Genomic DNA, 14,762 nt, shown 5'->3' on the forward strand with positions numbered 1-14,762 from the left:
TGAGTCAGACCAAGGTCGCTTGAACCCGCTGCTCCGTACGCGGCGTCCCTTTCAGCCAACTTGAATGATTTATGGGCTGAGAGGGAAGCGCACAGCGGCGGCTAAAAGAGCTAAATGTAGCGCTACATATGATAGAATATTAATACTAATACTAATCTAAAATGTAAACATGTATAAATGTATATCAATGGGTAAAACTATTATACTCAGGAATATGACCCACACGCTGATGTCAGTATGAAATGACAATCTGGTCTTCTGGAGCAATTCATGGGTGAGCAGTGTGCCGAGGTCGTGTTCGCTATGCTAATCTGATGGATTCTGCACCCTAAAATGGCGGCCAAACCCGCCAATGGCATAACACTGAAGCGGATCGTCATACAAATATACTGTTTAATCATTCATTCTTTTTCTAACGCTTATCCTCACGGGGGGTGCGGGGGTGCTGGAGCCTATCCCGGCTGTCTTGGGGCGAGAGGCGGGTTAGCTCTCTGGTTTTCATGTTGTTTTCACCTCTAAATGCAGTCTACACGGGCTAGTTAGCTCTCTGCTTTTCATGTTGTTTTCACCTCTAAATGCAGTCTACACGGGCTAGTTAGCTCTCTGCTTTTCATGTTGTTTTCACCTCTAAATGCAGTCTACACAGGCAACACCCAGCCTGAAAACTGAAACCGTGTAGACATTCGGTGCTATTTATAGATGGAATAAACAACACCTGGGCTGCACGAGTGGTTAGCACACAGGCCTCACAGCTAGGAGACCACGGTTCAATTCCACCCTGGGCCATCTCTGTGTGGAGTTTGCATGTTCTCCCCGTGCATGCGTGGCTTTTCTCCGGTACTCCGGTTTCCTCCCACATTCCAAAAACATGCTAGGTTAATTAACTCCATTTTTTCAGTAAACCATCTTTGAGTATTTTGAAAAACGCTATACAAATAAAATGTATTATTATTATTATTATTGTTATTAATTGGCCACTCCAAATTGTCCATAGGTATGAATGTGAGTGTGAATGGTTGTTTGTCTATATGTGCCCTGGGATTGGCTGGCCACCAGTCCAGGGTGGACCCCGCCTCTCGCCCCAAGACAGCTGGGATAGGCTCCAGCACCCCCGCGACCCTGGTGAGGATAAGCGGTAGAAAATGGATGAATGGATGGATGGAATACTAAATGCTAAAAGAATGCTAAAAGATGGCCTCCAATGAGCAATAGGCTCCTCAGCTGTCAGGTGTGGCCCTTAACAATAAGTACTGCAACAACAACGTACTGTAAACAATACAATATGTACACACACACACACACACACGGGTCACAGGTGGGCTGCAGTCAGCTTCCTGCCTGTAATGAAACCCCCCCCCCCCAGCAGCACATCTGACTGCAGGTAATTAGAAGGAAACCAACACACACTCAGCAGGGAGTAGTGTGTCATCCATCTTGTTTGCTATAAATATGTAATAACTAAATACATAAATACAAGTGACACATGCTGGTCTCAGCAGGAAGTGGAAACAAGATGGATGAATTTGTCACCACTGAAAGCGGAGATGTTGTCCTTGCTCTTTTTGGACCACGCCACCCAAAGTCATTGGCTATGGCCGCCATATTGGAAAGATGTAGTACGTCATGTGACCCGTAACAAGCAGGTTCTGACCCTAAAGTTGAACTCAATCAGTGTGCACTAATGAGGGGGGGGGGGGGGGGGGGGGGGGCGTGCTGCTCTGCTATTGGCTGGTTCTAAACGTCTCCATCGTTTCCTTTACACAGCACACGGTGAGGTAGATAGTGACGTCACTCCGTGTGTGTGCGTGATGTTCCCAGATGATTCCCTAATGAAGGGAACGACAGCTGAGGTGAATTAGCTGAGAAGAAGGAGATGTTGACCACAACGACCACAGCAAGTGGGACAGACGACACGCCAAAGTCATTTCACACGTTTTTCAGCAGTAAAAGTCCTGCGGAGGCGTCGCTTTACGGCATCTAATGAGCGCTAATGAGTGTCCTTTAGGTGCGCTGGCAACGAACCGCCGCCGCTAATTGAATCTTTCCTCCTTTGGAAGCGGCTCGTTAAGCTTCACGCTTTTTAGAAGAAGGCCCAGCCCGAGGTCGCCTCATTACAGCAGACTGTTCCAGTTGAGCCGCGGGAAGGTTCCAATCCAGCCTCTTATGGCAGGGAATTTGGGAAAAATGTTCTTTGAATTGATAGTCAATTCAGTAAAACACAAATATGTCTGATCGGTGCACGTCCTTTATGGTGCTTCATTTCTTACGGATCTCACCGTGATGAGGACGTTTCCACTAAGCAGGAAGCCTTAGTTTTCTATCAAAGAAATTGGTAGCAAAGAGCACAGGAACCTGTTTACTGCCTTCCACACACAGTTTATATTAGAGCCCTCTAGACAGGAAATAACAGCCCTATGGTCACCTGTCCAATTGTATTATCCAATATAGTTAGTGTTACACACTTGTGGAAGACGTCCGGTTGAAAAACTAAATCATTAGTTCCTCCAAATTGTCCATAAGTATGAAAGAGATTGTGACGGGTTGCTTGTCCATATGTGCCCTGTGATTGGCTGGCCACCAGTCCATGCACGCCGCCAAAAATGAAACTGATAAGTAGTATACACAGAGTATACAGTAAGTATACAGTAAGTATACTCTGTGTATACTTATCAGACACAACAAAGAAAAATGAGCAGACAAGTGTTCATTATTCATATATTAACTGACACCGGCATACATACAGTAGATGAATGTCATGTGACCTCACTGCCACATCTCCAGTGTCCTCTTTCCAGCACAAAAATGATAAAAGCCCAAATAAATACAATATAAAAAAAAAACATCTGTTTGCTTGAAGTTAGTCCAGAGACAAATAATTCACAAGAAACAAAGATACCATTTTCAGATGATGAAAGAAAAAGCTCCCCAACATGCTAGAAAAATAAATCAAAATAATGAGCGCCTCTGTATGAATTATCGAAGAATGGAACCTTGGCGGTCGTGGAACGCTTCTTTAGAGCCGCTAGCGTATCGTATGTCAGTCACACGGAGCGGCTGACTTCCCACGCTGTTCTACACATGGATCACCATCTTCCTGCTTATACGTAAGCTAACGTTAGCTAACCTTTTGGCGTGAACACGCTACGGCGGCCATTTTCTTCCAATGACATTTTCACTTTTAACTGAAAAGAAAGACATTTTTGTGCTCTAATTTGTGAGCCAGCATGGAATGGCAGGATATCAAACTGTTTACTCTTTTTACTTGCAACGATGGCGGCATGGAAGCATGTTACTTCCTGTTTCAGCTGAGCCACTTGAAGCGTTTGGTTTATTTACCATGTCAGATCTCCCCGTTTGTTGTTTTGGCGCTCATATCGATGTCATGTTTCCCTTGTTTCCGTGACGCCACCCGACGGTCTTCTCGTGTCCCCAGCGTCTCTCGGGGTCCGCCATGTTTGTGGACATCGAATATGTGCAAAGTGGACCCCAACGGGAAAGAAGTCATCGCTAGAAGGCGTCGTCGTAGTCGTCGCAGCCATAATCTGCAAAATAAAAACAGGAAGGAAAAGATTGGACTGAAAGAGCAGCCGGTTTGGAGGCCAACCCTGACCTGCTGGGTGGAGGAAGACCTGCTGGATTTAATGAACTGGTTTTATTGCGGAAAAGTCAAGAGAACTTTAACAGCCAGGAGCCCCCCCACGCCCCCCCACCCCCCACTGGGGGAGTGCAGCTCATTAAATACGATCCCAACGAGTGGACGCGCTCCAGACGTCTCACAGCGAGGCGACGCTAAGTGACTCAGCTAATTGCAGCTAATGACATTTAAATGCGCGTGACCTTCCACTGACCTTGACTGCCCATCAGCTCCATGGCGCTGACGCAGGTCTCCTCTTCCTCCTCATCCTCCTCGTCCTCCGCCGCGCCGTCCTCGTACACCACCGGGCCGCTCTCCACCAGCACGGAGGGGGGGGCGGTGGCCGGCACTGGCAGGGGGGCGGGGCTGGAAGCCTGAGCAAACATGGAATATTATGGGAAGTATCTTTAATATTTTCCTCCGCATGATCCGGCAGGGTTGGGATTGTGGGGCCGCAGGCCGGAGTTGATTTCCACAAAGACACCGAGTAATAAACATGGCCGCCACGCTTCCACCATTACTTGTTTTGCTTGTTGACAAGCAGAAGACAAAAGAAGCAGACGGTCCGACATCTGTAGCGCCGCCAAGGACTTGAACCTGGGACCATTTTCTAATTAAATACCAGCAGAATTAACTATGCTAAAAAGATACTTTGATATTAATATATAGCTTTGATATTAATAGACTAGCCCTGAAATAAACTCAATGCCAGCTGACTTGGGGCGAGAGGCGGGGTCCACCCTGGACTGGTGGCCAGCCAATCCCAGGGCACATATAGACAAACAACCATTCACACTCACATTCATACCTATGGACAATTTGGAGTGGCTAATTAACCTAGCATGTTTTTGGAATGTGGGAGGAAACCGGAGTACCCGGAGAAAAGAACATGCAAACTCCACACAGAGATGGCCGAGGGTGGAATTGAACTCGGGTCTCCTAGCTGCGTGCTAACCACTCGTGTTAACTGTCACAACTCAATTGATTCAAGATGTCAACTCCGATTCAACTTCATGTTGATATTGTTCGCCAAAAAGGAGCAAAGAGTGAATGTTTGTCAGGGAGTCTCACTCTTGTTGATTTCAAATCTCATCTTCTCATCTCCATGGCGACCGTGAGGAGAGCTGCACTCTTCACCTTGCAGGCGGGACTCATAAAATCTAAACAATAATAATGATTATGCTGGAGGTCCACAGTGAAGACAAGAGTCCCTGTTGGGGCCCCCAACCCCCCCCCCCCAAACTTCCTACTTCCTCTTCTTCACTCAGTAACACAAACAAAGCTCGTCGTTTTTCCTTCCTTCCTGCTGACTCATCAGCGCCATGCGGCAGCACCAACAAGCTAATTAGCAGGTGAGCCATGCGGCAGCACCAACAAGCTAATTAGCAGGTGAGCCATGCGGCAGCACCAACAAGCTAATTAGCAGGTGAGAGCTACTAAACGGGTGGAGAAGAAGGATGCTTCTCTTTCAGCATCCTTAATTAAAGCTCACGTGAAGCTGCAGCCCGACGTGGCAGCGAGACGGACGGGGGGGGCAAGTAACCCGACGTGGCAGCGAGACGGACGGGGGGGGGGGGGGCAAGTAACCCGACGTGGCAGTGAGACGGACGGACGGGGGGGGGGCAAGTAACCACAGCAACAAAGGAAGTGCTCGTTAGGACGACAATCCAAACGAGCAATCAAGCGGCAAAACCAGCTGTGACGGGTCAGGTCAGTCCCAAGTCCTTTGGTCCGGTCTACATCAGACCGGCTGAACGTCTCTGTGGGCTTCACACAGGAATGGTACAGTCCAACTCCTGGCCCGCATCGCCTCTAATCTGCAACATTACATAAGGGGGGGGGGGGGGGGGGGGGGGCGGTGCTCACATCCATTTCCCATGGGGGGGGGGGGGGTGGGGGGGGGGGTGTTGGTTGCTAAGGAACAAGGCTTGTTGACCTGACCCCCTCCGCAAATGTTTTCTCCCCGCGCGTGATGGGGGGGGTGATGGATGTTAACGAGACATGAGAGAGAAGCCCAACAGGAAGTGAGGTTGAAGTAGGCGGGACATTTAGTTTGCGGGAATGCTAGGCAGATACAGGAAGAACATCCAGGCAGCCAATGAACTTCCCCGTCCCCCATCAAAGTGACAAACAAACAGCCGATTTCAGCCAGTTGGGGAAGGACGTGGGACAGGAAGTGTACTTGTATGCGCACACACTGCAGCACACACGCCTAGCGTTGCGGCTCCATCTAATGGCTGGCCAGGAGCCAACACAAGTCCATCACGCTGCAGCGGTGAAAAAGTGCTGCTGAAGACATCTGGACTTAAAGGGATTGGATTTTAGTACCTTCCTGCCAGGGGACTGGAAGCGGGGGGGGGGGGGGGGGGGGGGGTATGGGGTAGCTTGGCGTGAAGGGCAAAGGAACAAAGAAAGTGAAGTTGGTGGACTCCGCTAGTGTGGATTTATTCCTCCCAAGGCTCCCAGCGGGAGTTGGGACTAATTCAACGTGCCACGGCCGAGTGGGACGCCACGGCCGAGTGGGACGCCACGGCTTTCCTGGGACCGGAGACAGGAAGTTGTTGGTCCAATTAAACATCTTTAGACTTTGTTAGACACGTTCCTACGATGGATCGATGGCCAACAACTGCAAAGACACGCCCACTTTCAATCACGTCATAACACACAGCAGTCAAGTGTCCAGTCAAGTACATTATTACTACCATTATTAATATTAATATTATTATTATTATTATTATTATGACTTTGACTCCAAACAGGTTGAGGAGCGCCCGTCCTGCTGGTATTCATGTATTTATTTTCATTGGACAATACTACGTTACAACTGTTGGATCCAACGCCAGTAGTCAGTGTGAAGCTTGACAAACAATATTTATGCCATAAATAGCATTTTTTTATGGAAAGATGTACAAATATAATGGCTGATATGCTGGTCGTCAATTTCAATTTAATTTGATTTGGTCCCTGAAAGGCATACACTAGGTTCTGGGGACAGGGTGGGGGGGGCTTAGCCCCCTGGAGATGCACAGGATATCAATGTATGTACATTCCAGACATTCCAAAAAATCCCAAAACCAAATAAGGAAGAAGAAGCGGGATATAAGTTTCCCACTTTTGTACAGATTTAGTAGAGATACTCAATAGTTTTAGGCCACCATTAAATGTACACAAGTACACACAATCTATACTGCAAAACCGCTGCTCAAGCTCTGGAACCATTCTGTCCAGTGGACAGTCATCAATCATATCATAATCATTATTATATTATTCATTAGCCTATTAATATTACTATCATCATTATTCCTCTACTCATTATTACTACTACTACAAGCAGTACTAATAGTAGGCTAGTATTAGCCTGCTTATTGGCTTGCTTATTAGCCTTCTTTTGCCCTATTATATCAAATTTGTCAGATTTTTTTTTTAATCTGTGAAAAATCTAAAATGATTTAGGGGGTCTTAAGAATATTTTAGGGGGTCTGAAGCCCCCCCCTAAAATAGAAGGTGATGTTACCTGTTGCATCGCCATCTTCTTGCTGGGCTGGCCTGTGACAAACGGCTGTAACCTGTAACAACAACAACAATAGCCAAGTGTTACTAAGTTATTATTATTTGTCTAGTATATCAGTTATAGTCATATCTAGTATATCTATTTGTCTAGTATATCAGTTATAGTCATATCTAGTACATCTATTTGTCTAGTATATCAGTTATAGTCATATCTAGTACATCTATTTGTCTAGTATATCAGTTATAGTCATATCTAGTATATCTATTTGTCTAGTATATCAGTTATAGTCATATCTAGTATATCTATTTGTCTAGTATATCAGTTATAGTCATATCTAGTATATCAGTTATAGTCATATCTAGTATATGTATTTGTCTAGTATATCAGTTATAGTCATATCTAGTATATCTATTGTGTGTATATAGTGCGTATCAACAGAATGATTTCAAGCTAAAGATTGTCTGATTGAAAACCTCGCTGAGCTATATTACTGCAATATTCCACCAAGTTGGGTTCTGTGGGAAAGCAGAGGCGTGTTTGAGGGATTTCTGTGTGAAAGACACTAGAGAACAAGCAAGCTTTAACGACTGATCAAGTTAGGAAGATTTAAGGTGTTAATTAGACATTTGGCCATCCATCCTTGCAGCATAAACAACACTTGTCAGACGCTCCCTTGGTGCTGACTGGGGAAGGTCCAAAAGTAGAATATGAACGTTATTATGACATATTGTGACACCGTGGCATGAGTGGTAATATGTACATCAGGGGTCTCAAACTCTATTTAACTGGGCCGCATCAAGTATTCCGTCTGGAATCCCGTTTTAACCGACTAACTTGTCACCAAACCCCAAGCTGTCAGGTAAATGAGCTATGGTACGCCATGAATATGAACAGCTAATATGGCGGCGCTCTTGAGTTGCACAACAGATGGTCTGAGGCACGTCAGCTTGCTTAAAGGAAGTTGCTCCATATTTGGGGGGGGGGGGGGGGGGGGGGAGGTTAGGGTTACTAACCTTTAGGCCGTCACTAAACACGATCAAGTGGGCTGAAACGGTCCGCGAGTTTGAAGCCCCTGATGTACATCTTCTGACTGACAGCTCCAATCTCCTTTCAGACGCTCGCTCGCACAATCAGCAGCGGGAGCGTCGCTGGGAGCGTCGCTGGCAGCGCCCCCCCCCCCAGGCGGTCTCCCCCCATCTCCCCTCCAGGCAAGTGAGGCGCTCCCTGGTGGCTTACAGTAAATGTTCCACTCTCACTGATAAGACTGAGCTCCTAATTAATCTGCCTGGGGGGGGGGGGGGGGCTAAGGCTAGACAGTGGAGAAAATCCCAGCCAGGATGGCGAATCGCTCCCCGCTGTTCAGGGTCCAAGTCAAACATGTGTTTGACGAGCCCCCGATCCCTTGGGGTGGGGGGGCGACCCATTCCATTCCTTCATGCTTATTCATGTCATCATGCGTCCATCGTGTCAGGTGACCTGTTCCTCATGAACTTCCTGTTGCTTCATCTTACCACATCTTTTCTGTTGACTGTTCAGCTCGCCCAAAGTAGCAGACCGACAGCCATGTGGGGGAGGGGGGGGGGGGGGGGGGGGTATCGCAGCAAGCTAATTCAATCAAGCGCTAAGGAGGAGGAAGGATGCGAACGGGGGGGGCGGGGGGGGGTGGTGGAATTAGTTGTGGGAGGAGGTCCGATGTAAATAAAGGATGATAAAGCTGGCCGCCAACCTCATTTCTCTCTCTCTCTCTCTCTCTCTCTCCCAGGGAGCGGCCATTTTTAATAACCCGCTCAGCCAAGCGAGGCTGCTTGACGAGGGATGCGACATGTTTCCCAGATAGGCGGAGCTTTCCGGGTCACTTCGCGCTGCACGCCAGTGGACCCGTCCCTGGCACGCAGTATTTGAGAGGAGTGACTGGTGGGATGAGATTAACCACCGATGCACACCAGAGCGGGAATGTCACATTTATCCATTATCAGCCGCCACAGAATTCCCAAAGCTTTTGTGTTATAGCTGACCAAGCGTATGACTTCAACTTTTAACATTTCAACCGAAAATTTAGGTTTGATTTCGCCAAAAGCTGACCAAGCGTATGACTTCAACTTTTAACATTTCAACCGAAAATTTAGGTTTGATTTCGCCAAAAGCTGACCAAGCGTATGACTTTAACATTTCAACCTAAAATTTAGGTTTGATTTCGCCAAAAGCTGACCCAGCGTATGACTTCAACTTTTAACATTTCAACCTAAAATTTGTCCTCTTGTTCAATTGTATTTTTAGGCCAATGACAACAAACTATGGGCTGTAAAAGGATCCCGAGCCACACTTTGGAGACCCTTGTCGTGAAGCCATGCATCTCAAATAACGAGGCGGGCCCCGTGGGGGTGGCTCGGCCAACTGCCAGTTTTAGTGCAGACTCGAAAGGCCTTTTCCAGGTTTCAGCTTCCAGTTGAGCGTTTAGAGGACGGAAGAATCCATATCAGCTTTTCAAGTTCTCCTTCTGGGCTCAGCAACATGGATCACCACGACAAGCGCTTGTGGTCATCAGCTGACATGGGAACTAAAAAGGTCTTCCCAGGAAGGTTGGAACCATTTCGGGACCAACCATGCTAGGCTGCCTTTTCCTGGAATGCGTTGATGTTTTCCGAATGGCCTCCAGGAAACAAACAAGACTCAAAGTCCTCCAAGGACAAGCCGAGAAGAAAGAATTGGGTTGAGTCGGATCTGCACGTTAGGACGGCACACATTCATCTCAGCCCGGTAGGGGTCACTTGTGAAGGTCAGAGTTCAAACAGGCAGACTCGGGCAGATCTCCGTCTCCGGGGTCCATTTCCAGCAGCGGGGAGTGGCTCCTGGCGCTCGGTCGGCGCTGGCTGTGCCACTCGGACGGCTGGCGTATAAATCACCCCGCCCCCTTTCACAACAACAATGGCGCATATGTGGCGTTCTCGCAGACGCGTCGCCGCAGGACGCAGTCCGTTCCACTTGTGAGTCAAAGGGGTTTTGTGAACGTTGAGACAAAGATTTGAGCAGAGTCTACGCAGGTAAATCATCTCATGGTCTATAGAAATAACCACGAGGACGTTTTAGCGCCAGAACAACATCGAAATAGACGATGGAATGACGTCAGCGGTTGATGAAGTTGTGGCGTTCCAACGACGGAATGACGTCAGCGGTTGATGAAGTTGTGGCGTTTCCATGACGGAATGACGTCAGCGGTTGATGAAGTTGCGGCGTTCCAACGATGGAATGACGTCAGCGGTTGATGAAGTTGTGGCGTTTCCATGACGGAATGACGTCAGCGGTTGATGAAGTTGTGGCGTTCCAAAAGCCAAATGAAGACTTTTCTGCTGAGTGGGAAGCTTTGTTGTGCATTGAGGAAGTGTTTTGCCTTCGGGGGAGAAGTTCCCCACTTCCTGCAAACATCCTCTGCTGACTCACGTCCTCCTTCAGATTGTTATTGTTATCCCACATCGACTCCAAGCACAATCGCGGGTCACATGATCACTGGTCCGCTGTGATGACAAGCGGTGGTCTGCGGCGTTTGAGCTTCCTCCCTTTGTTTCTTCTTCAGCTCCGTCACTGCTGCTGTTCATCTTCCTCCCTCAGCTTTCTCTCCTGCCACTTCCTTAAAAGCATCATCTCCTTCACCACCCCCCCCCCCCCAACACACATGCCTGTTTATTAGGTACACCGTGCTAACAGCTTGAGGTCATCATTTTTTCTATTGAACCACTTGAAGACTCCAGGCGCCGCACACGTCTCCTTGCTATCGATTAAGCTCCTTATTGTCTGCCAGTCAGGTTAAGGTTTGACTCCCTCTCCCCCATTGGGGGGGGGGGAGATGGGCCGGGCCCCCCTCTGTTAGGCTATCAGTGGCTGCCGGCTTTAGCGGCCGCTTCCTAATCAGCTTACTGCCAATGAGACGCCGCCTGAGCTGCAAAGGCGATTGACGCAGGGCTTTTAGCCAGCGGCTGACAAGCACTGCTAGTTTGGGGGACGTGGGGGGGGCGTGGGGGGGCGAAGGAAAAGACCACGGAGGGAGTTAAATATATAGAGGGAGATAAATCCAACTAAGGCATCTTCAATTGGGAGAGCCTCGGGATGAAGACGGACAAAAGAGGAACGTGGAAGCATCTTTGTCAAGCGCTGAGTCTCTAAATCCTTGTTGCCACCAACAAACTCTGGTCTGGTCTGCCCCCCCCCCTTTAGGCACTTCTCCACCGAGTAGCGCCAAACTGGTCAGGCGTGGATCAGTTATTTTGGTACCGTCACAACTCCACAATGGAAACCCAGAAGAATGTGTCCCACAGTGGAGGACAAAGCCACAAGCACAACTCGTCTTTGCTGTGGTCTGGTCACATCCTAAACTGGGCATTTTCCAAATGGCCCAGTTTTTCCATGAAACCCTCAACATTCCAGGCCAAGCTTTGTACGTTATTCCGGCTCCGTCTCACAGCACAACAAAAGGTTCAGTCGTCGGAAAATGTTGCGAGAGCAGAGGGAACCATAACTATCGTTTGTTTATCAACTTGTGCTACAATTATATTTGTAAATATGGAATACTTCCATCTGTACACTGTATGTACTTGGTCCTTGAGTGTTGACAATGTGGAGATGTACCCAGTGGCGTCATTAGGCCTATTTTGTTCTTAAGCCCCCGGAAATTATTTTAATCATCTGACAAATTTCATATAACAGGGCAAAAGAAGGCTAATAAGCAAGTTAATACTAGCCTACTACTAGTAGTAGTAGTAGTAGTAGTAATGAGAATAAGAATAATGATGATAGTAATATTAATAGGCTAATGAATAATATAATAATGATTATGATATGATTGATGACTGTCCACTGGACAGAATGGTTCCAGAGCTTGAGCAGCGGTTTTGCAGTATAGATTGTGTGTACTTGTGTACATTTAATGGTGGCCTAAAACTATTGAGTATTTCTACTAAATCTGGCCAAAAGTGGGAAACTTATATCCCACTTCTTCTTCCTTATTTGGTTTTGGGATTTTTTGGAATGTCTCCTACATTCATTCATATCCTGCGCATCCTCAGAACCTTGTGACGGCCTTGGCTGGACCAGATCCACGACGTTGTCATACACTGACCATATAGCGATGGCAATATTTACCGCTCTTAATTTTCTCTTTTTTAATGAATTGCAACCACCGGAGGTAGCCCCTCCCCCTCCACTATGTAGCCAAGACGTCTACCGAGAGCGAGTGTCCATCACTGCGGCCATTTTCAGTGTTTTGAGTGGCACAGCCGGGTACTGACGCCACACTGTATTCTGCTGTACTTTGTGAATACACGTATACACTCAAATGATAAAAACTGAGAACCACAAAATCAAATACTTCAATCAGTACACTTGTGTACTTCCTGACTGCAGACATTTTGGTCAGAATCCACCAGCTGTCAGTCAAATACCAGCAGCATGTGAGGTTATCATCATCAGGTGGGAGGGGTAGTAGGAGGCGGCAGGGAGAGCCCCCCCCCCCCCCCCCCCCCCAATATATAGAGAAGTACCATACCTCCTGTGACTGACATCTGCTGCCCCAGCCTGGAAAAGCTCCTAACGGAAGCGTTTCCTGGTCCTGCTGCCGCCTCCCCGCCAGGTCGCAACCTTGCAGGGGGGGGGCGGGGGGGGGCAGCGGCAACATCTGGCTGCTAAAGTGCTGAGCTGTCGGCTGCATCTGCGGCTCGCATTTACATTTGCGGAAAACCAACACAGACTCTCGCTCCCAGGAATATGAATCCCGTCAGGAATTCTAGTTTTTTTTTCTTTCTATCGCCAAATTCCAAAAGGTTTGAGAATGAGATGGTTCAGGGAGGAGGAAAAGTGGGAGAACATATGGAGGCACAAAGACCAGAAGAGGGGAGGAAGAAAATACCACTAGAGGGCAATTATGTGGGCTATTTCTGGAACGCTCTGCTGAGGATGGAAGGAGAAGGGATGGGCTGTTTGGCAGCCGGATGAAGGGGGGGGGGGGGGGGGGCAGTGCTGTAGCCGCTGAGGCGCTTTCATATCCCGACAATATAAAAACAGGGAGGGCCAAAAGACAAACAGGGAATGTTTTGGGATTGGATGGGTTTGTCTGGACAAAGAAGCAGACAATGGGACTAAAGCGCTAAAGTGCTAAAGCGCTAAAGCGCTAAAGTGCTAAAGCGCTAAAGTGCTAAAGCGCTAAAGTGATGTCGCTTCCACCGTCCACATTTTCATGGGAGGCTGTGACGGACGCCTGAGTACTACTACCACATTTGCCCACTTCTGACACCATTTTGACAGAACGCTAAGGAGTTGTAATCATAAGTTTCTTCACGCATCTCCAGCCTCCTGCAGAGGCATCACCTACGCCGAGGTCCAACTAAGCTCCTTCTTACACCATCTGTCACAGTAGTACTTGACAAGTACAGTAGTACTTGGGGATATTACACCACCTCAACCACCCCAAACTGGGCACACCGTAGAAGACCTCACAGCTAGGCATCCCACTTCTGACGCCATTAGGCTGTAATTCTCAGGAGTGGTAGTCCTAACCCAGATTCCCAGAACCATCAACAACTATTCCATCAAGACGTCAGAGATAACCATCCCACTTCTGGCACCAGCAGTCAGACATTTGAGTAGTAGTACTCTTGAAATATAAGCTACGGGGTTCAAATCCTGTACCCTGGCCATCGCATGGTCGTGACAGAGGTGGAGCCTACCAAACAGGGGTCAGCTCCCTCAAACTGGGACCACCGTGGAAGGCCATATAGGCAGCCCACTTCTGCCAGTTGTCCCAAAATGTACCCCAACTCACACCTGGATTTGAACACGATCACACTCCTCCCAAACGGTTTGCAGTCAACAGCTCCAATCCCGGATTTAAACAGGCACCACCAAGCAGGTCATGTCACCCTGGCATCCTCCCATGAGCAAGCATTAAGGTGGAAGGTTGGAGCCTCGGCAATGGCTTGATCAATACGACCGATTGCCAAGAGGAAGAACAGAAAGCCGGTTAGCTGACAGCAGACAAAAGCCGCTTTAAGTGTCGTAACCAAGAAGTCGAGAGGAGTGGATTCAAACATCAGTCAAAGCTGTCAACACTTTGTTTCTCCTTCAGAGATCAAATTTGTGCTGCCAGGAAAAAAACACCCACGCGTTGCCTTCAAGTGGAAACGATACAAAAGCAAAGAGTGGAATGATGCTGGAGGATTGGGATGTTTAATTAGCACGGCAAAGACTGGAAACAAAAGGTGGGAATGTCTTAGCTAAATAAACACCAACATTTTGGAGCAGCGACAACATTCAGCGGAGTAGCTTGATTATTTTTTTGGTGTCCCTGAAGTCTAGTCTGTGTCGTTCATTTGTTCCGGAAGGGAAACGGACGCTAACCAAAGACATTTTCCTCCGAAGAAATAATGTTAATCCAATGAACCTGTTTGGAAAAGCTTATTTTATTTGAAGCCCGCCCCCATGACCACTTCTGCCCGGCTGGCCTGAGGATGGCATCGGTTTCTACCTTCAAAGCAATGGGTAGCAGAGACAAAGCCATAACCAGGAGTGTTGAGAATCATCCAGATCATATCGACGTGAATTTCACAAAACTGGAAGCCAGGAATGTCCTCC

At 47.9% G+C, this 14,762-nt stretch overlaps 1 protein-coding gene across 2 annotated transcripts in view; it reads right to left on the bottom strand.

Annotated features, from left to right (window-relative positions):
* Positions 1-2,678: 2,678 nt before the first annotated feature.
* Positions 2,679-14,762, bottom strand: part of brf1a (BRF1 RNA polymerase III transcription initiation factor subunit a) — a 36,773-nt gene continuing 24,689 nt past the window's right edge. The window contains exons 17-19 of one of the 2 annotated variants that reach the window (XM_058090469.1): positions 7,149-7,200; positions 3,849-4,008; positions 2,679-3,542 (exon numbers count right to left, since the gene is read on the bottom strand). In XM_058090469.1, the coding sequence (XP_057946452.1) occupies positions 3,508-3,542; positions 3,849-4,008; positions 7,149-7,200 (247 nt within the window). In that variant the 3' untranslated portion in view covers positions 2,679-3,507. The remainder of the gene's footprint in view (positions 3,543-3,848; positions 4,009-7,148; positions 7,201-14,762) is intronic. The other variant, XM_058090468.1, reaches the window with a different exon arrangement.

Source organism: Doryrhamphus excisus, chromosome 13, assembly GCF_030265055.1.
Source record: "Doryrhamphus excisus isolate RoL2022-K1 chromosome 13, RoL_Dexc_1.0, whole genome shotgun sequence".
Taxonomy (NCBI): domain Eukaryota; kingdom Metazoa; phylum Chordata; class Actinopteri; order Syngnathiformes; family Syngnathidae; genus Doryrhamphus; species Doryrhamphus excisus.